General features: G+C 41.1%; 2 protein-coding genes across 2 annotated transcripts; both read left to right on the top strand.

Moving 5' to 3' along the window:
• The first annotated feature begins 11,244 nt into the window (after window positions 1–11,244).
• LOC111967038 (aquaporin-8-like) lies at window positions 11,245–19,392 on the top strand. The gene is made up of 5 exons (XM_023991945.2): window positions 11,245–11,571; window positions 11,783–11,909; window positions 16,220–16,434; window positions 18,638–18,772; window positions 18,992–19,392. Exons 1-5 carry the CDS (start codon window positions 11,294–11,296, stop codon window positions 19,032–19,034), a joined length of 798 nt encoding a protein of 265 aa, XP_023847713.1. The 5' UTR covers window positions 11,245–11,293; the 3' UTR covers window positions 19,035–19,392.
• Window positions 19,393–21,461: 2,069 nt separating this feature from the next.
• Window positions 21,462–25,724, top strand: aqp8a.2 (aquaporin 8a, tandem duplicate 2). Its single transcript, XM_023991944.2, has 5 exons — window positions 21,462–21,805; window positions 22,114–22,240; window positions 22,547–22,761; window positions 23,032–23,166; window positions 25,551–25,724. The coding sequence occupies exons 1-5, from the start codon at window positions 21,546–21,548 to the stop codon at window positions 25,591–25,593; spliced, it is 780 nt and encodes a 259-aa protein (XP_023847712.1). The 5' UTR covers window positions 21,462–21,545; the 3' UTR covers window positions 25,594–25,724.
• Window positions 25,725–27,829: the final 2,105 nt, after the last annotated feature.

Below are 27,829 nucleotides of genomic sequence, written 5' to 3'. Positions count from 1 at the left end.
GCTGGAAGTGTGATATGAATGACAAGACATTGGAAAGGACAGTATCCCTAGCCTTAATTTCATTGAATCCATTTGTCTGAGATGGCACGGCCTGTTTCTAATGTACCTTCAGACAACATTGAGCAGGTTTGCTGGATGTTGGAGAAAGGTAAAAGCCGGACACCGGTAAAGTTTTTAAATGTGTCATTGTGTTGTGAACTAAAAAGTGTTTCTATGTATTAAGAATTTAGGAATCAAATCAAATGTTATTGGTCACATACACATGGTTAGCAGATGTTAATGCGAGTGTAGCGAAATGCTTGTGCTTCTAGTTCCGACCGTGCAGTAACATCTAACAAGTAATCTACCAATTTCCCAACAACTACCTAATACACACAAATCTAAAGGGATGGAATAAGAATATGTACATATAAATATATGGATGAGCAATGGCCGAGCGGGCATAGGCAAGATGCAATAGATGGTATAAGATACAGTATATACATATGAGATGGGTAATGAAAGATATGCAAGTGGCATTATTTAAAGTGACTAGTGATCCATTTATTAAAGTGGCTAATGATTTGAGTCTGTATGTAGGCAGCATCCTCTCTGAGTTAGTGATTGCTGTGAGATAGAAGCTGTTTTTCAGTCTCTCGGTCCCAGCTTTGATGCACCTGTACTGACCTCGCCTTCTGGATGGTAGCGGGGTGAACAGGCAGTGGCTTGGGTGGTTCATGTCTTTGATGATCTTTTTGGCCTTCCTGTGACATTGAGTGCTGTAGGTGTCCTGGAGGGCAAGTAGTTTGCCACCAGTGATGCGTTCGACAGTCTGCACCACCCTCTGGCGAGCCCTGCAGTTGAGGGTGGTGCTGTTGCCGTACCAGGCAGTGATACATCCCAGAAGGATGCTCTCAATTGTTTGTCAGGGTTTTAGGTGACAAGCCAAATTTCTTCAGCCTCCTGAGGTTGAAGAGGCGCTGTTGTGCCTTTTTCAACACGCTGTCTGTGTGGGTGGACCATTTCAGTTTGTCTGTGATGTGTATGCCAAGGAACTTAAAACGTTCCACCTTCTCCACTACTGCCCCGTCAATGTGGATAGGGGGGTGCTCCCTCTGCTGTTTCCTGAAGTCCACGATCATCTCTTTTGTTTTGTTGACGTTGAGTGAGAGGTTGTTTTCCTGACACCACAGTCCGAGTGCCCTCACCTCCTTCCTGTAGTCTGTCTCGTCATTGTTGGTAATCAAGCCCACTACTGTTGTGTTATCTGCAAACTTTATGATTGAGTTGAAGGTGAACAGGGAGTACAGGAGAGGGCTCAGAACGCACCCTTGTGGGGCCCCAGTGTTGAGGATCAGCGAAGTGGCGATGTTGTTTCCTACCTTCACCACCTGGGGGTGGCCCTTCAGAAAGTCCAGTACCCAGTTGCACAGGGCAGGGTTGAGATCCAGGGTCTCAAGCTTGATGACGAGTTTGGAGGGTACTATGGTGCTAAATGCTGAGCTGTAGTCGATGAACAGCATTCTCACATAGGTATTCCTCTTGTCCAGATGGGTTAGGGCAGTGTGCAGTGTGGTTGCGATTGCGTCGTCTGTGGACCTATTTTGGCGGTAAGCAAATTGGAGTGGGTCTAGGGTGTCAGGTAGGGTGGAGGTGATATGGTCCTTGACTAGTCTCTCAAAGCACTTCAGGATGACGGAAGTGAGTGCTACGGGGTGATAGTCATTTAGCTCAGTTACCTTAGCTTTCTTGGGAACAGGAACAATGGTGGCCCTCTTGAAGCATGTGGGAACAGCAGACTGGGATAAGGATTGATTGAATATGTCTGTAAACACACCAGCCAGCTGGTCTGCGCATGCTCTGAGGACGAGGCTGGGGATGTCGTCTGGGCCTGCGGCCTTGCGAGGGTTAACACGTTTAAATGTTTTACTCACGTTGGCTGCAGTGAAGGAGAGTCCGCAGGTTTTGGTAGCGGGCCYTATCAGTGGCACTGTATTGTCCTCAAAGCGAGCAAAGAAGTTGTTTAGTCTGTCTGGGAGCAAGACATCCTGGTCCGCYACGGGGCTGGTTTTCTTTTTTTAATCCGCGATTGACTGTAGACCCTGCCACATACCTCTTGTGTCTGAGCCGTTGAATTGCGACTCTACTTTGTCTCTATACTGATGCTTAGCGTGTTTGATTACCTTACGGAGGGAATAGCTACACTGTTTGTATTCGGTCATGTTTCCAGTCACCTTGCCCTGGTTAAAAGCAGTGGTTCGCGCTTTCAGTTTCGCGCGAATGCTGCCATCAATCCACGGTTCCTGGTTGGGGAATGTTTTAATAGTTGCTGTGGGTATGACATCGCCAATGCACTTGCTAATGAACTCGCTCACAAGAATCAGCGTATTRGTCAATGTTGTTGTTTGACGCAATGCGGAACATATCCCAATCCACGTGATCGAAGCAATCTTGAAGCGTGGAATCAGATTGGTCGGACCAGCGTTGAACAGACCTGAGAACGGGAGCTTCCTGTTTTAGTTTCTGTCTATAGGCTGGAAGCAACAAAATGGAGTCGTGGTCAGCTTTTCCAAAAGAAGGGCGGGGGAGGGCCTTATATGCGTCGCGGAAGTTAGAWTAACAATGATCCAGGGTTTTACCAGCCCTGGTGGCACAATCGATATYCTGATAGAATTTAGGGAGTCTTGTTTTCAGATTAGCCAGATTAGCCAGCTACAATGAATGCAGCCTCAGGATATGTGGTTTCCAGTTTACATAGAGTCAAATAAAGTTTGTTCAGGGCCATCGATGTGTCTGCTTGGGGGGGAATATATGCGGCTGTGATTATAATCGAAGAGAATTCTCTTGGTAGATAATGCGTTCGACATTCGATTGTGAGGAATTCTAACTCAGGTGAACAGAAGGACTTGAGTTCCTGTATGTTGTTATGATCACACCACGTCTCGTTAATCATAAGGCATACCCCCCCGCCCCTCTTCTTACCAGAAAYATGTTTGTTTCTGTCGGCGCGATGCGTGAAGAAACCAGCTGGCTGTACCGACTCTGATAGCGTGTCTCGAGTGAGCCATGTTTCCGTGAAGCAAAGAACGTTACAGTCTCTGATGTCTCTCTGGAATGCTACCCTTGCTCGGATTTCATCAACCTTYTTGTCAAGAGACTGGACATTGGCGAGTAGTATGCTCGGGAGTGGTGCGTGATGTGCCCGTCTCCGGAGCCTGACCAGAAGATCGCTTCGTCTGCCCCTTTTACGGCGTCGTTGTATTGGTTCGCCGGCTGGGATCCGATCCATTGTCCCGGGTGGWYGGCAAAACACAGGATCCGCTTCGGGAAAGTCATATTCCTGGTCGTAATGATGGTGAGTTGACYTTGCTCTTATATCCAGTAGTTCCTCCCGACTGTATGTAATGAAACCTAAGATTACCTGGYGTACCAATGTAATAAATAACACGTAAAAAAACAAAATACTGCATAGTTTCCTAGGAACGCGAAGCGAGGCGGCCATCTCTGTCGGCATCTCTGTCGGCGCCGGAAGTCATTGTCAACATTCACCTTCTGCTACCATTTCTATCAAGCTGTCTACGCATACAGTTTGATGTATATGTTCCATAAATCCAACGTATGCACCACACAGAACACACTGCAACTGCATTTGCAACGTAATGCTGCAAGGCAAACACAGTGTTCTGTGAGAAATGAATGTACTTCTGGTGTACCAAAATGCAATGATGCTATCGGTGTGATCGAGGCGTAAGGTGCATGATCACTGCATACAATAGCTGTAGGATTGACAGAGACATTCGGGGGAGTTAGAGGAACATAAATTAGGCTACTTACATTATGACGGCCAATGTCCCCGGGACAATGGACATTTGCAGCAGCACTACGACAACTCAGTGACACAATGGTAGGGATTATCTGAGCAGGGCTTGGGTCACTGATAAGTCATTGTCTCAACGCAGCCTTGAAATGTGCAAACAAGGTCTAGCAGCCAAGATGATTTGGATGGACACAGTCATTCCTGTAGAGCATCTTCTGTTTCCTAAAGGTCTCAAAGTTATCTATGAAAGTTATGCCAAAAGAGCTACAATAGTCTTTTAGTCAATTGTGCCAGTAGCCTGCTGAATCTTTCACAGTCGAGGCCCAGTGATGGTACCGGGCCTGAAATAATTGGKCACTTTTTAAAATCTTTCAGAGCTAGAATCAATTCTTTAAAACACATTTTCAGCAGTTCTGAGTTAGCCCTCCTAATATTGTTTGACCCAACATGGACTACGACAGCGTCAGCCCCGGCAGCTGTTGTAGAACTGTAGGAAGCAGCCTTGTAKTGTCCTGTACTCGTGCTCCAGGATGGCACAGCTGAGTGAGCATACAGTACATTTCAATAATTAGCTTTMAATTTTAATTTTACTGGGCTGATGGTGCCTGCATCTGATGGTCAGTCTCAGCGGAATTAGAGAGCAGTAGACTGAGGGTCAGCCTCTAAACTTCTCTCCACTCTCCCTCTCTCCGCTCTCCCCCTTGACACTGACCAGCTGATAGTGAAACTCGAGTAGCACCACAAAGAACCAAACCGCTAATCATTCTAATGCAAGCCTATTGATACACTTTCCTACTCATTCATTACAGCTGCAGTGCTTGTTGTAGCGCAAGTGGAAGTAGGAAGAACACGCATTTTATGGCAAGTGTWGAATAAAAAGTGTTAAGAGTGCTGAGTAAGAACTTAAACATGAACTCACTCATAAAAACAACAACTCTTTGCTCTGTTTGTTGATAGTCTCTCTCTAGTCATGGTTTTAAACATTTTGAAATCTCACAGTATCAACTTTGCTGTAGCTTTCTTTTACACCRYKTACGTTACTACAGACACGGTAATCTGAACCACTTGATTTGCTCTCCGGGCCTGCCAGGAAGGCAGAGTTTGTACCTTCAGACACATGAAATGGTTAAAAATGWAAACACTTTGCCTACCTGGCATGCAGGGCAGCTGAATCAGGTGCACCTACMGCAAACAGRGCAAGACAAATTTTWWAAAAGGAGKACAAGGCTTTATTGTTGGGTTTTTTACAGAAATGTTTGGCGATCGACTATAAATGCCTTTCTGTATTCTGACTTCTGAGTTCCTTCTTTAAAACCCAACAGAAACACACATCAAATAACCAAATCAGAATACAGAAACAATCTATTAACAAAAACAATAAGATATAGAGCAGTAGTTCCCAAACTTTTTCACTCAGGCCCCACTTCCAGCTTTGGGCACAAGCACTGTTCATGACACAAACTGCTCACACTACTCTTGTTGGCGGATCATTTTTAAAACATATTTTCTGCAGTTCTACACATTTTGTTATGAGGTGCAGAGAAAATGTTGCACTTTTCAAGCAAATTTTCTTTAAATTCTATACATTTTGCCAAGTCTAATGTGTTTTCATGTGATATTTGAGTGACTCAAACATTACAACAAAATCTATGGGCTAAAAAACCTAGCAAAAGAACTTGAGCTGACATGGGCTATGACTAACATGACAAGAGGAAAACTGATGATTCACTAAACAATTTCGAAATTGCACCTTGTGCATTCTGCTATTACAACTTTGAAGAGTAAGTTGAAAGCTGGACTCCCACCCCCCCACAGGAATGAATGGCATAACATTACACTTAAATATATTCAAAAAGCAGCATATACGCACATCAACATACACTACCATTCAAAAGTTTGGGGTCACATAGAAATGTCCTTGTTTTTGAAAGAAAATCACATTTTTTGTCCATTTAAAATAACATCAAATTGATCAGTAATACAGTGTAGACATTTTTTYTGTTGTAAATGACTATTGTAGCTGGAAACGGCAGATTTTTTATGGAATATCTACATAGGCGCGCAGAGGCCCATTATCAGAAACCATCAATCCTGTGTTCCAATCGCACGTTGTGTTACRGGATTACAGGCTCAAAATGGCCAGAAACAAAGAACTTTCTTCTGAAACTCGTCAGTCTATTCTTGTTCTGGGAAATMAAGGCTATTATTCCATGCGAGAAATTGCCAAGAAACTGAAGATCTRYTACCATGCTGTGTACCACTCCCTTCACAGAACAGCACAAACTGGCTCCAACCAGAATAGAAAGAGGAATGGGAGGCCCCGGTGCACAACTGAGCAAGAGCACAAGTACATTAGAGTGTCTAGTTTGAGAAACAGATGCCTCGCAAGTCCTCAACTGGCAGCTWCATMAAATAGTACCCGCAAAACACKAGTCTCAACGMCAACAGTGCAGAAGCAACAGTAAATAAACAGTAAATGCAGTAAATCAAGTACTATTTTTCTACAACCACGGGTCCTCCTCATTCCCACCTATCATCTCCCTTGGCTACTCTGGGTCTGCTATTCTACACGGTGCAACGTGGACTGTGAAGAGACACATGCCCACTAGTGATGCGCGGGTCAGCTGTTTGTTCACCCGCCCCGCAATTGCTGATAACTCATCAGAAACCGCTGGACTTTATGTGATAAAGTGAAAATCTGAGGCCTAACGCGTTAATATAGAAAACTGTATACTTCGAAACATTTTTTATTTGGAGTTCTATATAGAACCTTTTGGTTCTTTGGACAAGATTAAATAACTCTTTATAAAAGGTTGTTCGTATATACACTGAGTGTATAAAACATTAGAAACACCTTCCTAATATTGAGTTGCACTCCCTTTTGCCCTCAGAACAGCCTCAATTAGTCGGGGCATGGACTCTACAAGGTGTGGAAAGCGTTCCACAGGGGAGCTGGCCCATGTTGACTCCAATGCTTCCCACAGTTGTGTCAAGTTGGCTGGATGTCCTTTGGGTGGTGGACCATTCTTGATACACACAGGAAACTGTTGAGCGTGAAAAACTCAGCAGCGTGGCAGTTCTTGACACTTAAACCGGTGCGCCTGGCACCTACTACCAAACCCCGTTCAAAGGCACTTAAATATTTTGTCTTGCCCATTCACCCTCTGAATGTCACACATACATGTCTCAATTGTCTCAAGGCTTAAACATTTTGTTAACCTGTCTCCTCCCCTTCATCTACACTGATTGAAGTGGATTTAACAGGTGATATAAATAACGGATCATAGCCTTCAACTGGATTCGCCTYGTCAGTCTATGTCATGGAAAGAGCAGGTGTTCCTAATGTTTGTACACTCAGTGTACTTTGTATACAGTGCCTTCAGAAAGTATTTATACCCCTTGACTTGTTCCACATTTCCTTGTGGTACAGCCTGAATTAAAAATGGATTAGATATATTTTTTTCACCTATCTGCACACAATACCCCATAACAACAAACTGAAAATATGTTTTTAGAAATGTTTGCAAATTTATTGAAAACGAAATACAGAATATTTAATTTACATAAGTATTCAGACCCATAAGTCAATACTTTGTAGAAGCACCTTTGGCAGCGATTACAGCTGTGAGTTTTTCTGTCTCATTTGCCCATCATTCTTTTTCAAATTCTTCAAGCTCTGTCAAATTGGTTGTTCATCATTGTTAGACAACYATTTTCAGGTCCTGCCATAGATTTTCAAGTAGATTTAAGTCAAAACTGTAACTGTAACTCCTTCAATGTCTTCTTGGTAAGGAACTTCAGTGTAAATTTGGCCTTGTGTTTTAGGTTATTGTCCTGCTGAAGGATGAATTAACCTGCCAGTGTCTGGTGGAAAGCAGACTGTTTTCAGATTGCAGAGCCCCACCTGTTTTGAGCCCCACCTGTTAAGCTAAAAATATTTTGGCATTACTACGTGTCACATATCAGTTTGCAAACAATGTACAGTAAAAAAAATATTGAGTTAATAAAGCCGCATACACACTTGGTCTCTTTTTTGCTTTCTTGAGTAAGGCAGCTCCAAAATGCAGGTATTTCAGCCTAGCTCAGTGCTTTCTGTCGTGGTGGGGCAGCCAGCAGAAAATACAAAGCGTAGGGATTTTGGTAATGTGCTCTAGTTGCGCCGTGATTGGCTCAGTGTCCTGTCACTCATGGGGACACTACATCAACGCAAAATCTACAGGTAGAGCTCAACAATTCAAGCCTCTTGGGTGCTGCCATGAAGGGGCAAGGTCATTAGCTACAGATAAAATGACGTCAAATCACATTATATCTACAGTAGCTTTGATTGGACTGATCAAGCTAGCAGTCATCATCATGAATCAAGTCGACAATCTACTGGAAAATCCTTTCAATCCTTGTCATCAAGAGAAATAATCAAGATAAATTATATGTAAAATGTATCGGTGCTCATCAGATATTGGACATAAACATTACACAACAAGTTGGAAATTGCAAATTGAACAATGATTGGTTTGGAAGGAATCAGTGGCTAACTGCAAGCATTGTAAAGCAATCACTAGTCTGCTATTCAGTGGAGTGGGTGTTTGGTCCAAYTCTGGGTTTATGGGTCTCTTTTCCAAGCTTAAAAGGGATAAACATTCAACATTGGCCTTGCTGTAAATCCAGCACGACTTCTGCCGCACTCAAAACAACTGGAAACTCTGGACTGGGAAAGCTCAGACTTCAGGGGGTTCAAGACAACTGGGAACTCGGGAAAAAATTAGCTCCGACTGGGAAAATACGTTTTGAACGGTCATCRAACTCGGAATTGCAAGTCGACAATTCATGCCGCTTTCTATAGCTTAGACTTGAAGATCACTGACGTCTTCATGATTTGACCTTGTTTTTTTCAGAATTCCCAGTTGTCTTGAAAGCACCAAAAATCCAGATAATGCCAGAATGCCAGCTGAGTGGCGCAGTGGTCTAAGGCACTGCATCTCAGTGCACAAYGCAGCACTACTGTCCCTGGTTCAAATCCAGGCTGCATCACATTTGGCTGTGATTGGGAGTCCCATAGGGCGGTGCAGAATTAYCCCAGTGTCGTCCGGGGTAGGCCATCATTGTAAATAAGAATATGTTCTTGACTTACTTGCSTAGTTAAATAAATAAAGGACTGCCCTGCCACTGTCCTGTTCAAGTGAGCACAGCACAACAAGGTGAGTCCAAAATGTATTTTATGCTGCTGCATAAATTATGTAATATGCCAGGGAGATAGTATTACTTTCTTAGCTACAGTATACATAAGCGTATGTTGTGTAGTAAGCTGTTAGTAGCCCATGTGCCTCACCCTAATKATTTGGTCTCTTTTCCCTCATAATTTAGCCTACTGTTCTGACTTGGTGATACACATGTAGCCTATAGCCTGTTTTAGAGAAATGCTATCATCGAATATTGTAATAGTTTCATTGTCTGCTTATTTGCCCCCTTTATTTATCCTATGGTTCTGACTTGGTGTACAGGGAGAATACTGTAAGAACGGCCCGTGTTCTGAATTCTGTCGCTGTACATTTCAAAGTGCTGAACAAATAGTTATATTGACAATGTCCGTCCTAGTTCGCTCATTAATGTCTTAATCGAATTTGCGGATTTCCTCTTATCCGCTCGTCATCCACTWATGCCATAGTTTGTACATCTCAATTGTCAGTAGAAACCACATTTGTTTAAGCAAGTCAGCCAAATCAGCTATCTTTTTTTAAAGGCAGTAAATGGGGCTGAATGAACTGTTTTGCTGCCAGACAAGGCTTCGCTGATAGTCAGGTGTAGTAGTGGTAAGGTGTTGGGACTGCTGTTGGGAACAGCTTTATGTAGGCCCTAACAGTTTGTGGGCACCGTTTGTCACTATTATAGTGCAATTCTTGTCTTGTTTAGTGTTGTGTTGTGTAGTGGCTTTGGGGAGTTTGCCCCACCAAGATTTACATGCTAAAATCGCAGCTGAACCCATAACATGATGCAGCCACTATTATGCTTGAAAAAATGTAGAGTGGCACTAAGTAATGTGTTATATTGCATTTGCCCCAAACATAACACTTTGTATCAGGACAAAAACTGAATTGCTTTGTGAAAATGTTTGGCAGTATTACTTTAGTGCCTTGTTGCAAAAAAGGATGCATGTTTTGAAATATTTTTATTCTGTACAGCTGTCCTTCTTTTCACTCTGTCAATTAAGTTAGTAATGTGGAGTAACTACAATGTTGTTGATCCTTCCTCACAGCCATTAAACTCTGTAACTGTTTTAAAGTCACCATTGGACTCATGGTGAAATCCCTGAGCGGTCTCTTTCCTCTCCAGTAACTGAGTTAGTAAGGATGCCTGTATCTTTGTAGTGACTGGGTGTATTGATACGCCATCCAAAGTGTAATTAATAATATTCAATGTCTGCTTTTTTACCCATAACAAGGGGTTGAATACATTTTGACTCAAGACATTTCAACTTTTKATTTTAAATTAATTTGTAAACATGTTAAAAATCTAATTCCACTTTGACATTATGGGGTATTGTGTGTAGGCCAGTGACAAAAACATCTTAATTGAATGCATTTTAAATTCAGGCTGTAACACAACAAGATATGGATAAAGTCAAGGGCTGTGAATACTTTCTGAAGGCACTGTAGATAGTGCTGCTGAGAACATGTTAAATGGCCTTGAATACTTACAACATAACTTTTGCTTATTAACCTCTATTAGGCCTATTTAAAGTTATTAAAGCTAGAGTCCTTAATTGAAAGAAGGACAAAGAGGATTCCCTGCCTCTGCTTTGGTAAAAAGCTAAGGGATTGGCCTGAAGAACCATTCATAGACAGAGCTATGGATGCAAGGACTGACCATCCATTATATCAACATTTTAGTTTTAACCATGTTTTGAGGCTATATAGTGTTTGTTAAGATTTACTTTGTTTACAAACATTGGAGTAAAACAGGCTTGTATGTTGGGTTCTGATGGGGTACTTCAGTTGAACTAAGCTCATGAGGCATTTATTTGTAAGTTATATTCTTCAAAAATCGATGGGTATATATCATTAATTTATACGTCCAAAATAGATGTAGCAACAACAGATTGCCCCTTTAAGTAGGCAAGTAGGACAATTCAACGCACTTTATATTGTTCTTTAGCAGCTATGCCTACATACTAGGCTAATTATGAACACAATTTATTACCGCTGTGTTACCCTGATAAGCTAATCCTCGTCTTTCCATCATCAATGCTTCATCCACTACAATAACCACTAACACTACGGCTATTACTATACCCAGAAATGGGGATGTGTGCCAAAACATGCCACCACAATAAGGGGAGGTGGCGATATGAATGCTCCCACACATATCCTGAGACCACCCCAATATGACGGTCCTGCCTCTCCTGTCTGCACTTTTATCACGGCATGTATCATGCTCTGGCTGACCACTTAACAGAGCAGGTGTAAGTGACACACAGAGAGCAGCAGGAGTCAGCTGAGCAACATGTCCGTGAAAGAGTCAAAGACAGAGCTCTTCACCGTGGCTGGGACTGACACTGTCGAGTCAGGGCCAGGTTCAGAGGTTTTCAACTCCAGAAAGATAGTTACCACCTTTGAGAGATATATCCAACCGTGCTTGGCTGAGGTGGTGGGATGCGCCCTTTTCATCTTCGTGGGATGCGGGTCTGTTATTGAGAATGCCGGTGTTCCGGGGAGCCTCCAGCCTGCTCTGGCTCATGGGCTGGCGCTGGGGATTGTTATCGCTGTGCTGGGAGAGATCAGGTGAGGACATGCTGACACCTGTTAACATCTCCCTCCTTTAAGGTCAGAAAGTATTAGGATGTTTTAATGAATGATTTAAACTTTGGGCTAAAATATAATGTTGTTCACATGACTTGAGATTTACAGCTGTTACACGTGTATGAATCTCTTTTATCAATGTTTTACATTTTTTCAATGTGATTTTACACCTCCTAATTCTTTCTGAATCCAGTGGTGGCCACTTCAACCCAGCTGTGTCTGTGAGTGTGTGCATCAGTGGAGGACTGGACGTAATCCTACTGGGGCCGTATATACTCTCCCAGATGGTGGGGGGAATGATTGGGGCTGGCTTGGCAAAGGTAAGGGGGCTTTCACATCAAGTTTTCTTTTCGAACTCTGGAGCGATTAACCCCTAAATTTGGTTAGATTGGACAGGTGGGAACACTAACCGTACTCGGGTGTGCACCAAATAACCCACCGGGCACAAACTGGTTGAATCAATGTTGTTTCAACGCAATTTGTCAATGTATTGTGACACGGAATCTATGTGGAAAATACATTGGTTTTGAAAAAAGTTATCAAGATAAACTGTTGTTTTCAGGATTCACGTCTCCATCAAAACCAAAAATCTAAATTAAAGAATAGGAATAAATCAAATCAAACTTTKTTTAAAGTGCAATGAAATTTTGATTTGATTTTGTTCTGTTCTCTTGATTTTTGGTTGCGATGGAGACATGAATCCATCATATCAGTTATTCATTTGTAGACAAACTGGAATTAAAGACAGACTGAGTCAGTGGCACAGAAGGAACTATCCAAGCAGAAGATACATCTCCTTATAATGTTGATATTTGGTTGTGTTGTCAACCAAACACAATTCAATATTACTTTTGTAATACAGTACAGTTCCTTCAGAAAGTATTCACACTTTTAAACTTTTTTTTTATGACTACCTCATCTCTGTACCCCACACAGACAATTATTATCTGTAGTGTCCCAGAGTCGAGCAGGGAATTTCAAATACAGACTCAACCACAAACGCCAGGGATGTTTTCCAATTCTTCGCAAAGAAGGGCACCTATTGGTAGATGGGTAAAATGACAAAATAAATGACATTGAACGCACTTTTGATCATGATGAAGTTATTCATTACACTTTAGATGGTGTATCAATACACCCAGTCACTACAAAATGCAGGCGCCCTTCCTAACTCAGTTGCCGGAGAGGAAAGAAACCGCTCAGGGATTTCACCATGAGACCAATGGTGACTTTAAACAGTTACATAGTTGAATAATGGCTGTTATAGGAGAAAACTGAGGATGGATCAACAACATTGTAATTACTCCACAATACTAACCTAAATGACAGAGTGAAAAGAAGAATGGCTGTACAGAATAAAAATACTCCAAAACATGCATCATTTTTGCAATAAGGCGCAAAAATAAAACTCCCAAAAATGTGTCAAAGAAATATGTCCTGAATACAAAGTGTTATATTTGGGGCAAATTCAACACAACACATCACTGAGTCCAACTCATCACTAAGTCCAAATCATATTTTCAAGCATGGTTGCATCATGTTATGGGTGTGCTTGTCATTGGCAAGGACTAGGGTGTTTTTTTTAGGATAAAACGGAATAGAGCTAAGCACAGGGAGGAAAATCTGGTTCAGTCTGCTTTCCAAGAGATACTGGGAGACAAATTCCCCTTTCAGCCGGGCATTAACCTAAAACACAAGGCCAAATCTACACTGGAGTTGCTTACCAAGAAGACATTGAATGTTCCTGAGATATTTCTGTATTTAATTTTCAATACATTTGAAAAAATCTATTTAATAGATTTTTAATTCAGGCTGTAACACAGCTTTTAGATGGTTGAAAGCATAGTGATAACTAACTTGTGGCTGTCTTTTTGAGTGGGTGAATATAGGTTGGAATCTCATTGATCAACGACTCAACTAAATATTACAAAATTATTCACGTTAAAATGATGTATGTCGAGTTGAAACGCACTGTGGTTCGCATAAAAGTATAGTCTCGGTCCCGATTCCATTGGTACCTTGGTGCAGTTTGCTGCAAGTGAGAACACAGTCCGGACAGTAAGCTATTGGTTGTTTGACRGTAACAGGCTGACTACACCGCTCGCGTTGCAAAATAGATTTTGAAATCTATATTATTCAATTATTGCACCCACACCGCTCGCGCGCGCCAACGAGCATCTGCGTTGCCAAGGGCTAAAATAGAAGTCAGTTCTATTTGTGACGCAGATTGCGCTGCAGGTCCTGCCTCTCCCATCTCCTCATTGGTTTATAGAAGAAGGTACCCACGTGCCATCCCCTCATTGGTTATACCCACGTGGGTGACTGAAAGACGAACGAGGTCAGTGGCGGTAATGCACCTAATTTATGAAAGTTGCCAACCGCAATATAAAGTCAAGAGAAGAAAAAGCCTAGAAGGAGGAGAGATGACTAGAAACGATTCGGTTGACCATTTTATGTGTGGATTAATTGTCGGAGTAGAGGACTTTGTGCATTTCAGGTAAAATAACAAATCAATGTTTATATCCCAGGACAAATTAGCTAGAAACAGCAAGCTAGCTAAATAGGACAAATTAGCTAGCAAGTGCAAGCTTTCTACCTGTCCCCAAATTAATGTAATTGGTTCAGAGTTTGTTTTGATATTTTAACCTGCGTGTCGTGATCGCGTTTGGTGTGGGGGGACAAAATACATTTATGCTTGATGACGGACGCYCGCAGCCGGTTTGGGTTCCTTGTAAGCATGCATGCAATATCATAACTTCCCACTGGGTTGACTCAAAGTTGTTTCCACATCATTTGACTGAAATTACTTTGAACCAACGTGGAATAGATGTTGAATTGACATCTGTGCCCAGTGGGTTGATACACTAAATGGACAAAGGTATGTGGACACGCCTTCAAATTAGTGGATTTGGCTCTTTCAGCCACACCCGTTGCTGACAAGGGTATAAAATCGAGCACACAGACATGCAATCTCCATAGACAAACATTGGCAGTAGAATGGCCCGCACTGAAGAGCTCAGTGACTTTCAACGTGGCACTGTCATAGGATGCCACATTTCCAAAAAATCAGTTAGCCAAATTTCTGCCCTGCTAGAGCTGCCCCGTCAACTGTAAGTGCTGTTATTGTGAAGTGGAAACGTCAAAGAGCAACAACGGGTCAGCCGCGAAGTGGTAGTGGACTCTGGAGCAGTGAAAAATGTGTTCTCTGGAGTAATGAATCACGCTTCATGGTTCAGGCTATGCCCCTTAGTTCCAGTGAAGTGAAATCTTAACGCTACAGCATACAATGACATTCTAGATGATTGTGTGTTTCCAACTTTATGGCAAAAGTTTGGGGAAGGCCCTTTCCTGTTTTATCATGACAATGCCCCTGTGCACAAATCAAGGTCCATACACAAACGATTCGTCGAGATCGGTGTGGAAGAACTTGACTGGCCTGCACAGAGCCCTGACCTCAACCCCAATTGGAATGCCGACTGCGAGCCAGGACTAATCGCCCAACGTCATTGCCCGACCTCACTAATGCTCTAGTCGGTAAATGGAAGCAAGTCCCTGCAGCAATGTTCTAACACTTAGTGGAAAGCCTTCCCAGAAGAGTGGAGGCTGTTCTAGCAGCAAAGTGGGGACCAACTCCATATTAATGCCCATGACTTTGGAATGAGATGCTCGACGAGCAGGTGTCCACATACTTTTGAAGTGTATCTCTGAAACATTTTGTTAGTAGCAGTGCAAATACCACCCCCCCCTGCCAGCCAAAAAATTTCAGGACCCCCACCCCAAAACATCTTCCTCTGGTATGGCCTATGATGCTAATTTCCACATGGCTTATCCTAGCAACAATTTAGAAATCAGTTTGAAATAGTCTAGCTATAGCTCTTCCTTTCCTCTTTTCAACAATATAAATGAATTGTTCAAGGATAGCCTACTCCTAWAATTCAAACAATTAAAACATCAAGACATGTATGTTTTACTTTCAGCTCATATAAAAACACAGAATCCCTGCTCCTCAATATTTAGATATGCTAATATGAATTGACCAGATGACCTCTTGCAAATAAGTCGCACACATTAATTTTAAAATGACTAGGTTACAGAGCACCTCTAGATTGGAGTAATAGGCTAAGTTAGTACCAACCAATGATAAGAGAACCCGCCCCAGTATCCCCTATTCACTGCACTTGGCAGGTATTATAGAGCAGCTATCGCTCARGTTACAAAGCAAATGCAATATGAAGATTGGGACACAAACGTGTTGCTCCATACGATCATAGATGGATTTAACGTGAGCATTTCTGTCCAATAAACAAATGACTTGCATCACACATAGTTTTGTATAGCCTACATATTGTAGTTTGTTTGACATTTGGCAATGTGAAACTAACTGGACCAAATGACCAAAACACAATGTAGCAAATAATCAAACTACAGTCTCCATATGCTGTTTTCTTGGAATAAAACATGTGAATGATGTACATCTTCGTTCAGCTTGGATATTAAAATAGGCCTAATCATTTTTCAAAAGCATTCGGATCTATGACGAAACAAAAGACCTTCAGATTGTGTTTAATAAAAGGAAATATAACCCAATGTAATCCCAATCTAATTGTACAGATGTTGTGATATTCCTCAGGCAGCATCCTCCATCATCAGCTATGCCAGTGCAGCAGGGGGAGTGTTCAACGTGGTTAAAACCAGCGGAGCGATCGGCAGTGCCACCGTAGCAGAGATTGTCATGACCCTCTTCCTGTCCCTAGTGGTCTGTATGGGGGCTGTGAACGGCAGGACCCGTACCCCACTGGCCCCACTCTGCATCGGGCTCACTGTGACTGCTAACATACTGGCTGGGTAAGGGCTGAGGAAAATCTATGGAGGCTCATGAATGTCAACAGATACAGATGGTTTGGAAACACTTGAGGCCTATGTAATGCATTGTCATGATAGATGGTTTAGATTTAGATTGAATAGGATCACCGTTAGCTGACGCCAATGGTGACAGCTTGTCTTACTGGGGTCCGACATATAACGAAAAAYACATTACAGACAAAAGACTTTACAATTTGCATATATTTAAAAGCATTAACATGTAGCGTGTGTGTGCATCTATCAGTTCCACATACATATCAGTACATACACACAGCAAGTAGGTCACATGGAGGAGAGGTGTTGCTTTATTTGTTTTTGAAACTAGGTTTGCTGTCCACTTGCGCTATATATGAATGAAGGAAGTTCCATGCACTCATGGCTCTGTATAATACTGTACGTTTCCTTGAATTTGTTCTGGACCTGGGGACTGTGAAAAGACCCCTGTTGGCATGTCTGGTGGGGTAAGTGTTTGTGTCAGTGCTGTGTGTAAGTTGACTACGCAAACAATTTGGAATTTCCAACAAATTAATGTTTCTTATAAAATCAAGAAGTGACGCAGTCAGTCTTTCCTCAAGTCTTAGCCAAGAGAGACTGGCATGCATAGTATTAATATTATCKCTCTGAATACAATGAAGAGCAAGACATGCCGCCCTGTTCTGGGCCAGCTGCAGCTTAACTAGGTCTTTCTTTGCAGCACTTGAACATATGACTGGACAATAATCAAGAAAAGATAAAACTAGAGCCTATTACGGACAGACATCTCCCCATCTTTACAACCATTGAATCTACAGTATATGTTTTGACAATGACAGTTTACAATCTAAGGTAACAGCAAGTAATTTAGTCTCCTAAACTTGTTCAACAGCCACACCATTCATTACCAGATTCAGCTAAGGTTAAGATCTTAGGGAATGATTTGTAACAAATACAATGCTCTTAGAGATTTTAGAGATGTTGAGGACCAGTTTATTACTGGCCACACATTCCAAAACAGACTGCAACTCTTTGTTAAGGGTTTCAGTGACTTCATTAGCTTTGGTTGCTGATGCGTATATGGTTGAATCATCAGCATACATGGACACACATGCTTTATTCAATGTCAGTGGCAGGTCATTGGTAAAAATAGAAAAGAGTAGAGGGTCTAGGGAGCTGCCCTGCAGTACACCACACTTTACATGTTTGACATTAGAGAAGCTTCCATTAGAGAAAACTCTTTGAGTTCTATTTGATAGATAGCTCTGAATCCACGATATGGCAGATTTGAAAAAGCCATAGCATACAAGTTTTCTCAACAACAGGTTATGATCAATAATATCAAATGCTGTACAGGAATCTAACAGTACAACTTCCACAATCTTCTTATTATCAATTTCTTTCAACCAATCATCAGTCATTTGTGTCAGTGCAGTACATGTTGAGTGCCCTTCTCTATAAGCATGCTGAAAGTCTGTTGTTAATTTCTTTACAGAGAAGTAGTATTGTATTTGGTCAAACACCTTTTTTTCCCAACAGTTTGCTAAGAGCTGACAGCAAGCTGATAGGTCTGCTGTTAGAACCAGTAAAGGCCGGTTTACCACTATTGGGTAGCGGAATGACTTTGGCTTCACTCCAGACCTATCTAGACCTGAGGACAAAGACTTTCCTCTAGGTTCAGATTAAAGATATGACAGATGGGAGAGGCTATAGAGTCAGCTACCATCCTCAGTAGCTTTCCATCTGTTGGCAATGCCAGGAGGTTTGTCATTATTTATCGACAACAATAATTTTTCCTCCTCTCCCACACTAACTTTATAGAATTCTAACTTGCAATGCTTTTCTTTCATTATTTGTTTTTTGATACATGAGTACGATGGCTCACTGTTTGTTTATGGCTATTCCTGCCTAAGTTTGCACACTTTGACAATGAAGTAACCATTAAAATAATTTGCAACATCAAATGGTTTTGTGATGAATGGTGTTTTGAAATGACAAGTGTTCACAGCAGAACAGTTTCAATACTATTTCTGCTGTGCTATTTGTTGTTATCGACAACAAGAAATGTCACAGCAGAAACAAAGAGGGCATTGCCATTGACACCACTGCCTGCCTGATAATGATTCATTCTATTAATACATGAATTGATCTAATGTAATGCATTGTTCTATCAATATAGTAACCAGATGTGTTTGTCCCATTGGTCTTTCAGAGGGTCAGCTTCTGGAGGGTGTATGAACCCAGCGCGGGCGTTTGGCCCTGCAGTGGTAGCTAACTACTGGGAGTACCACTGGATCTACTGGGTGGGACCGATGGCAGGGGCCCTTATCACTGGAAGCTTGGTCAGGTAGGATACAGCACGCCCAGCTTTCATTAGCCATTTATAGATTGTATTACCCTTAGGCCATAGATTATTGCCTAAAATAGGCACTAAAATGGCACTGCACTTCCATACGGTTTCAGCATGTTATAGTCATACTGTATACAGTCACTAGGAGAATACTTCTTCATCGCATTGTAATTCATGTATTGTTTACTATTATTTCATTCTGATTTTTGTACACAGATTGTTGTTGGGAGACCAGAAAACTCGTCTTGTTCTGAAGTAAATGTGCCGCCTCGGAGCAATGGGAGCCTTTTTGACAACGTCTTTGCCATGCTTTTTTTTCAAAAACAATGTCATTGTCTTCCCAAGTATTGTATTGCCCTCTATAGCTTGCAGAACCTTTGCAGTTCCCATCTTGTCTTACACATCATATTATATTGAACTGTAGTGAACTATAAAACAAAAACTGTTTGCATAAACACATTACATTCAAACCTATGATCACTTCTGGCCATTCAGTCCATCAATCATTGTTGATATGTTTGGTTCAAAGTTCTTAAATGGAAAACATTAATAGTTTATGACTATTTTATTACATGATAGGTGGTGTAATAACTTCCAGAACTCAACTGAGGCATTGAACTCACTGACCAAATTTGGTCAAATCACACTTCAACTTGCATGCATATACAGTGGGGAGAACAAGTATTTGATACACTGCCGATTTTGCAGGTTTTCCTACTTACAAAGCATGTAGAGGTCTGTAATTTGTATCATAGGTACACTTCAACTGTGAGAGACGGAATCTAAAACAAAAATCCAGAAAATCACATTGTATGATTTGTAAGTAATTAATTTGCATTTTATTGCATGACATAAGTATTTGATACATCAGAAAAGCAGAACTTAATATTTGGTACAGAAACCTTTGTTTGCAATTACAGAGATCATACGTTTCCTGTAGTTCTTGACCAGGTTTGCACACACTGCAGCAGGGATTTTGCCCACTCCTCCATACAGACCTTCTCCAGATCCTTCAGGTTTCGGGGCTGTCGCTGGGCAATACGGACTTTCAGCTCCCTCCAAAGATTTTCTATGGGTTCAGGTCTGGAGACTGCTAGGCCCATCCAGGACCTTGAGATGCTTCTTACGGAGCCACTTCTTAGTTGCCCTGCTGTGTCTTTCAGGTGTGTCATGCTGGAAGACCAGCCACGACCATCTTCAATGCTCTTACTGAGGGAAGGAGGTTGTTGGCCAAGATCTCGTGATACATGGCCCATCCATCCTCCCCTCAATACGGTGCAGTCATCCTGTCCCCTTTGCAGAAAAGCATCCCAAAAAATGATGTTTTCACCTCCATGCTTCACGGTTGGATGGTGTTCTTGGTTGACTCATCCTTCTTCTCCTCCAAACATGGCGATGGAGTTTAGACCAAAAGCTCTATTTTTGTCTCATCAGACCACATGACCTTCTCCATTCCTCCTCTGGATCATCAGATGTCATGGCAAACTTCAGACGGGCCTGACATGCGCTGGCTTGAGCAGGGCCTGCGGTGCGCTGCAGGATTTTAATCCATGACGGCGTAGTGTGTTACTAATGGTTTTCTTTGAGACTGTGTCCCACTCTCTTCAGGTCATTGACCAGTACTGCCGTGTAGTTCTGGGCTGATCCCTCACCTTCTCATGATATTGATGCCCACGAGGTGAGATCTTGCATAGCCCCAGGCGAGGGTGATTGACCGTCATCTTGAACTTCTTCCATTTTCTAATAATTGCGCCAACATGTTGCCTTCTCACCAAGCTGCTTGCCTATTGTCCTGTAGCCCATCCCAGCCTTGTGCAGGTCTACAATTTTATCCCTGATGTCCTTACACAGCTCTCTGGTCTGGCCATGTGGAGATGTTGGAGTCTGTTTGATTGAGTGTGTGGACAGGTCTTTTATACAGGTAAACGAGTTCAAACAAGGTGCAGTTAATACAGGTAATGAGTGGAGAACAGGAGGCTTCTTAAAGAAAACCTAAACAGGTCTGTGAGAGCCGGAATTCTTACTGGTTGGTAGGTGATCAAATACTTATGTCATGCAATAAAATGCAAATTAATTACTTAAAAATCATACAATGTAATTTTCTGGATTTTTGTTTTAGATTCCGTCTCTCACAGTTGAAGTGTACCTATGATAAAAATTACAGACCTCTACATGCTTTGTAAGTAGGAAAACCTGCAAAATTGGCAGTGTATCAAATACTTGTTCTCCCCACTGTATATATATAATTTATTGACAATAAATGCATCCCTGTCTATGACAGTGTCTCAAATGTAAAATATGTCAATATAGAAAGCATTGTGAGTAGGTGACCTTGTCAATGTCCTCCCATTTAACTTTCAGATTGTGACATAGTGACCTTTATCAAGACACATCTAGCCTCTGGTAGCCTTAGCCAACTTAGCAATTGAAGTTTACCCTTATCGATTTGCAAGGCATGAATATGACGTTGCCTCCCCCTCATGCTGTCTTGTAAAGCTGTTGGGCACACTTCAGGCTAAGAAGTCCTTTGTTGAACTGGTATGAACAGCCTCTATCAGAATGAGGTCAAGGAGCAGAATAAAATATGTCTAGTAATTGCCCTGCCAAGGTTTATGGTCAGTGGGTCAAACAATGAGGCAATATCAATATAGAACGCCAGTGATTATAAATTGTCAAGACACTATCATATGTCGCTCACTTGTATCTCAGACACTTCAACTAGGCAGTCAGAGGGACAGTCAGATTTACTCTTGAGGTCCAGACAGACACAATGGGAGTTGAGAAAATGGAGCTGGACGAGGGACACTCGACTCTGATGAGTGGCACCAAGAAGCCTCCCCCGGTTCGGCCTCCCAACATGTTTGAGCGCATCATCCAACCCTGCCTGGCAGAGGTGGTGGGAACCATGTTCTTCGTCTTCATCGGGTGTGTGTCGGTCATCGAGAACGTTGAGTCTGCAGGCCGGGTACAGCCGGCGCTGGTCCATGGCCTGGCTGTGGCCGTCATGGTGGCATGCATGGATCAGATCAGGTAGGACTCACCTGTACTGCTCTGGTTGATCTTAACTGTGTGATCTTACCTCACCTGGCTTTTTCATGCAACTTAAAGCTTTGCCTGCAGCAAGCTAATGGTCTACTGTGCAGATAACTATTTCTTATTTTCTCAAGATATAAATTGGAATGAAATGTATTTTGGAATAAAAATTATCTGAAAAAATATATGTATGAAAAATAGTTTGTTATAGAAGCAAATGATTTAATACAATTGAATTTGAATAGTTAAATCAGTGTGTAGGCTTTTATTTTAATGCAGCTTACTAGATCCCTCTCTTCATGCAGTGGATCCCATTTCAACCCTCCCTTCACCATTGCCATCTACCTGTGTGGCGGCATGAAACTGTTCATGGTTGTCCCATACCTTATCAGCCAGTTATTAGGAGGGGTGCTGGGAGCTGCCATGTCAAAGGTCAGTTGAGTTATTAATGTTCACCTGCGGTAACCTCTAATGAACAGGTACAGTGGTACAAATGGGGAACAGCTTCTAATCCTATAGTGGAAAGGTTKATCTCTTCCACCAGCCGGCTCTCATTGAGCCTGGGGACAAAGTCAGGGAAAGGCATTCTTATAAAGTTAAGAAAATCAATCAATCAATTATTTGTGTAGGCCTAGAGCTTTTATGAATACATTTGTCACTAATGTGAAGTGGTGTACTGCTGTGCTTACCTCCTGCAATATGCAGGTCAGCAGTTGACTGATGTATACTGTCCCTCAGATGATGACATCGAAGGAGAATTATGCCAACGCCACCGGAGCTGCGTTTACTATCCTCAAATCAGAGGACCAGCTGGCGGGAGCCATATTTGGAGAGATCGCCATGACGTGCCTGGTTTCCATGGTAGTATTGCTAGGGGCGGTCAATGCAAAGAGCAAAAGCCCAATGGTGCCTTTCCTGGTAGGCTGTACTGTCATCATCAACATTCTGGCAGGGTGAGTTGAGAGAAGATATTTATTGAATTGTACAATATTTAAGAATACAATATTACATTTTTAAGCCTGCCCTAAGAATTCTAGGCTATTGCAATACCCATATGCTCAGAATTCACCAATAGTCAGTTTCACTCACATTGCCAAGTTTGTATCATGTGCCAGATAATATCCCCTTTACCAAACAGCATCTCTGATTGCTCTAAAGTTGGCGTTGACTGTTATCCTAGATATTAGTACTTAAGCACTTAACCTGTCTGTGTGCTGGTGCAGGGGGGATGTGTCTGGGACCTGTCTGAACCCAGCCAGGGCTCTGGGGCCAGCGGTAATGGCCAACTACTGGACCTACCATTGGGTTTACTGGGCTGGTCCTATCGCAGGAGGTCTACTGGCAGCAGCCCTAGTGAGGTGAGAGATACAGTAGATAGGCCATCACATAAAATATGTTCAAACCTGTAATGTGTTTTTTTCTTTATTCAAATTCCATACATTTACATTTACAAAAATATATACATCCTTCTACAATGTACTTGATATCCTGCATACTATAGATCAAATTTTGCAGTAGCAAGATGACTTTGTAAAGGTAAAAAGTTTAATACAGAGCTTTCTGGATACAGGTGGTTATGTAAAACTGCAAAGGCTAGTAGTACCAGGGGCTAAAAGACCAAGGCCAATAGCATGGTGGCTAAAGAGCATGGCTAAAACGCAAATGGCCAAAAGGCAAAATATGCTTCTGAGTCTCAAGACTATATAATCATTCTGAATTAATAAAAATCGGTGCCTTCCGAAAGTATTCACACCACTTGACTTTTCCACATTTTGTTGTGAAACACCCTGAATTTAAAATGGATTAAATTGAGATTTTATACTACTGGCCTACACACAATACCCCATAATGTCAAAGTGGAATGATGTTTTTACACATTTTTTACAAATGAATTAAACATGAAAAGCTGAAATGTCTCGTGCCACACCTTTGTTATGGCAAGCCTAAATAAGTTTAGGAGTACATGTTTGCTTAACAAGTCACATAATAAGTTGCATGGACTCACTCTTTGTGCAATAATAGTGTTTAACACGATGTTTTTAMGACTACCTCATCTCTGTACCCCACACATACAGTACAATTACCTGTAAGGTCCCTCAATCGAGCAGTGAATTTATAACACAGATTCAACCACAAACACCAGGGATGTTTTCTAATGCCTGCAAAGGGCATCTATTGGTACATGAGTAATTAAAAAATATATATAATAAGATATTGAATATCCCTTTGAGCATGGTGAAGTTATTAATTACACTTTGGATGGTGCATCAATACACCTAGTCACTACAAAGATACAGGCGTCCTTTCTAACTCATTTGCTGGAGAGGAAGGAAACCACTCAGGGATTTCACCATGAGACCAATGGTGACTTTAAAACAGTTTCAGAATTTAATGGCTGTGATAGGAGAAAACTGAGGATGGTTCAACAACATTGTAGTTACTCCACAATACTAACCAAAATGACAGAGTGAAAAGAAGGAAGCCTGTACAGAATTTTAAAAATCCAAAATGTGTGTCTTGTTTGCAATCAGACACAAATGTAAAACTGCCAATAATTTGCCAAATAAATGAACTTTATACCCTGAATACAAAGCGTTATGTTTGGGGCAAATCAAACACAACACATCACTGAGTACCACTCTTCATATTTTCAAGCATGGTGGTGGCTGCATCATATTATGGGTATGCTTGTCATCGGCAAGGACTAGGGAGATTTTTTTTTAAATAAAAAGAAACGGAATAGAGCTAAGCACAGGCAAAATCCTAGAGGAAAACCTGGTTAAGTCTGCTGTCTAGCAATGATCAACAACCAACTTGACAGAGATTGAAGAATTCTGACACAAGGCCAAACATACACTGGAGTTGCTTATCAAGATGACATTGGATGTTCTTGAGTGGCCTGGTTACAGTTTTGACTTAAATTGGCTTGAAAATCTGTGGCAAGACTTGAAAATGGCTGTCTAGCAATGATCAACAACCAACTTGACAGAGCTTGAAGCATTGTAATACTAACTATGTGCAAATATTGTACAATCCAGGTGTGCAAACCTCTTATAGACTTACAAAGAAAGACTCACAGCTAAAATCACTGCCAAAGGTGCTTCTACAAAGTATTGAGTCATGGGTGTGAATACTTATGTAAATGAGTTATTTCTGCATTCAGATTTCAATACATTTGCAAAAATTTCTAGAAACATGTTTTCACTATGCCATTGCGGGGTATTGTGTGAAGATGGGTGAGAGAAACAATATAAATGTAATCAATTTTAAAGTCAGGCAGGATGTAACACAACAAAATGTGGAATAAGTCATGGGGTACGAATACTTTCTGAAGACATTGTAGATATGACACTGATACAACTTTAAGTTGAACTGTCTAACAACCGTTAGACTTCTGCTACTTTGTCATGTTGTCCGGAACAGAGAGTGGTGTTCAGCATTTTAGCAAGTTCAAGGTTGGATTGTGAGTTCCTGAGAACCAGAATTCTGTACTGACATCTGTGTCAACGGYATTTATGGATAAACACTTTTGTACATTAGACGGTTTTAAGTTATGTGTAAGCAATTAGGCAAGCTATTCATATTAGGCAAAAATATGTGAGTATGTGGTCGTCGTCGATCTTGGTCGTTGTCTTGGCATACTGGCCGCCCCCCACAATACCTTATGTTGCTAGTGTGATATCTTTATCAGTGTCTAGTTTCTGTTGTGATTTTGACTAAAAGACCCGCTTTTCTTTTCCAGACTTGTGCTTGGAGATGAGAAGACACGAATCATCATGAAGTGARATCCTACTATACATGTCCTATGCAAGTCACTTACTTACTACTTTTTGTCATATTATAAAGCTTTTTTTTCTAAGAAACGTGAATTTAGACTGGAATTTCTGTTTAATTCGAAAGACTATGAATCCGGTTTGTAAATGTCAGCAGATAGTAGGAGATGTCATATTGTACTAATATAACTCTTATTGTACTCTATGATTCCAGTTTGCTGTCGTGCTTTTCCTTTAAATTAAAAGATAAAGATGTGGATGTCGTCTAAAGATGATTGCAACTGCAAGCTGACTTACCGTGCTGCAAAAGCGCCCCCCGTTGGGCATGATCCAACTGGTCCATTTGTTGTTTAATTTGGTATTTCTGGATGTATTGGTCTCTGGCAACAACACAACTGCATTGTGCAGATCGGACCATATGGCGCTGTCCGCTGTGTAGGTGCTGAAATAGCAGCGCCGCACGTCAAACTTCACCTGGCGCCTGGGTGGCGCTGTTTCAGRTGCTGAAATTCACCTCTCTTTTAATGACGCATTATAGGCCTACTACCTTATTGGGCTTGCTTAGCATTCATCACCACCAATGTACACCCAAATAAAGCATATAAATATGCTTACTTACATATTTGATTGCGTATATGATTTGCTTAATGAAAAATATCGCGATATTTTCGTTATTTCTCCATTTTTATTTGCTTCCAAGTAGGTCTACCAAGAGGCACACTTTTGAATAGAGTTCAATATCATATAGTTTAATTTACTGATAGACCTAAAGCTATTCATCATAAAACAATTTCGGTATATTCTCACTTCGACTTTTCTTAGCTCATCAAGCCTTCTCATCAAACAACATCAACAAAGTCAAAAGGAACCAACAAGTTATTTTAAACGTGTCGTTTTTGATGCTGTTGCGACTGGACAGAGACATCTCTCCAGCCAATCCTAGTCGAGGTACAAGCTAGGGTACGTTGCCAGCCAGTATGGCAATAGAATATTTAGAACYAACGACTGGGTCGCCTCCATAGATACAGACCAAAAAAGACTGAATGACTGGGTCAAGTTTCTGGCAACCGAACCGATAGAAGGAACGACCAGAAGTCTTGGGTAGCAGTATATGACTATAAATAATCATATATAATAATACAAAATGTATATTTAAATACATATAGTAAATTGTTTAATACAATATAGCAACCCCTTGTGCTTAGTTCAAAACGGCTATATGGTTGATGTTCTGGCTCAGTATGACCCTAACAGTAGCCTAAGTACAGTAGGTAGGCTACAGTAAATACAGTAAGTACAGTAAGTACAGTAAACGTACAGTTACCCTTCAAAATGTTGATAAGAATAGCCTACATCAAAAACTGACAGGCTTTTATTTCATTCTTCTATTGTAAGGCAACCAATGTGATAAATCGAAAATATTACATGTATAAAAAATTAAATGTTTGTTATCTATTATTTTTATCTAAATACTTTTTTTGTTATTTGAATCATTATTAATAAAATATATATATATATGTTAATCTGAAGGTTTCCACTCATATGAAATACAGAAGTCTATGCTAAATCTATTTTAATAATTCAGATATACTCTTTATTGCGGTAATTTTCATTACATTTAATTCATTTATCTCAGTGTATTTGTTCGTTTCTTAAATTGTTGAAGTGACTCCATTACAATTTCACATGAGCTTTAATTCGTTTTGTTTGCTTGGAATTCCACACTTCTTTCGCAGATATATTTCCTGACATCTTCTTAATAGGCCTATATTTGAGAAACTGGGAAGTTGCAGCTATTGGCCTATTCATGTAGGCCTAGCACAAAATATGTCTACAACAGAATCGTTTTACAAGTCACGTTGATCTACTACAGTCCCAGTGAATGAGGTATAAATGCCCCCTCTAAATCATTATGTAAAGCGCTTTGAGCATTCGAAAAGCATTCAGCATGCACTACCAATCGAATTTTTGTTATTAGTATAGCATAGCTATTAATATTGATTATAAGTCATTTTGCGATCATTTCAATTTATTGGGATAAGTAGTATTGTAATTTAATAGTGTCATTCATAACATTTTTTTGCTATTTTTCTAAATGAAAGTAGTTGTATTTGCTTTAGAGTTTTGGACTCCAATTTTTTTTWAATCTCTTATTGTCGACTATCTCATCCTCTTTTTGACGCTAGCTAACTCACAAGCATCCTTTTTTTTATACAAAAGTACGAAGAAAGACCATAGAAACTTTAGA

The sequence above is a fragment of the Salvelinus sp. IW2-2015 genome, linkage group LG8 (genome assembly GCF_002910315.2).
Source record: "Salvelinus sp. IW2-2015 linkage group LG8, ASM291031v2, whole genome shotgun sequence".
Lineage (NCBI taxonomy): Eukaryota > Metazoa > Chordata > Actinopteri > Salmoniformes > Salmonidae > Salvelinus > Salvelinus sp. IW2-2015.
Note: the sequence above shows the minus strand (reverse complement) of the source record. Positions and strands in the feature narration are given on the sequence as shown.

Coding starts and splice junctions, on each gene's coding strand:
- LOC111967038 (XM_023991945.2), top strand. CDS start 11,294: ATGTCCGTGAAAGAGTCAAAGACAGAGCTCTTCACCGTGGCTGGGACT. Junction 11,572..11,782: donor GCTGTGCTGGGAGAGATCAG/GTGAGGACATGC, acceptor TTCTGAATCCAG/TGGTGGCCACTTCAACCCAG. Junction 11,910..16,219: donor TTGGGGCTGGCTTGGCAAAG/GTAAGGGGGCTT, acceptor GATATTCCTCAG/GCAGCATCCTCCATCATCAG.
- aqp8a.2 (XM_023991944.2), top strand. CDS start 21,546: ATGGGAGTTGAGAAAATGGAGCTGGACGAGGGACACTCGACTCTGATG. Junction 21,806..22,113: donor GCATGCATGGATCAGATCAG/GTAGGACTCACC, acceptor CTCTTCATGCAG/TGGATCCCATTTCAACCCTC. Junction 22,762..23,031: donor ATCATCAACATTCTGGCAGG/GTGAGTTGAGAG, acceptor GTGCTGGTGCAG/GGGGGATGTGTCTGGGACCT.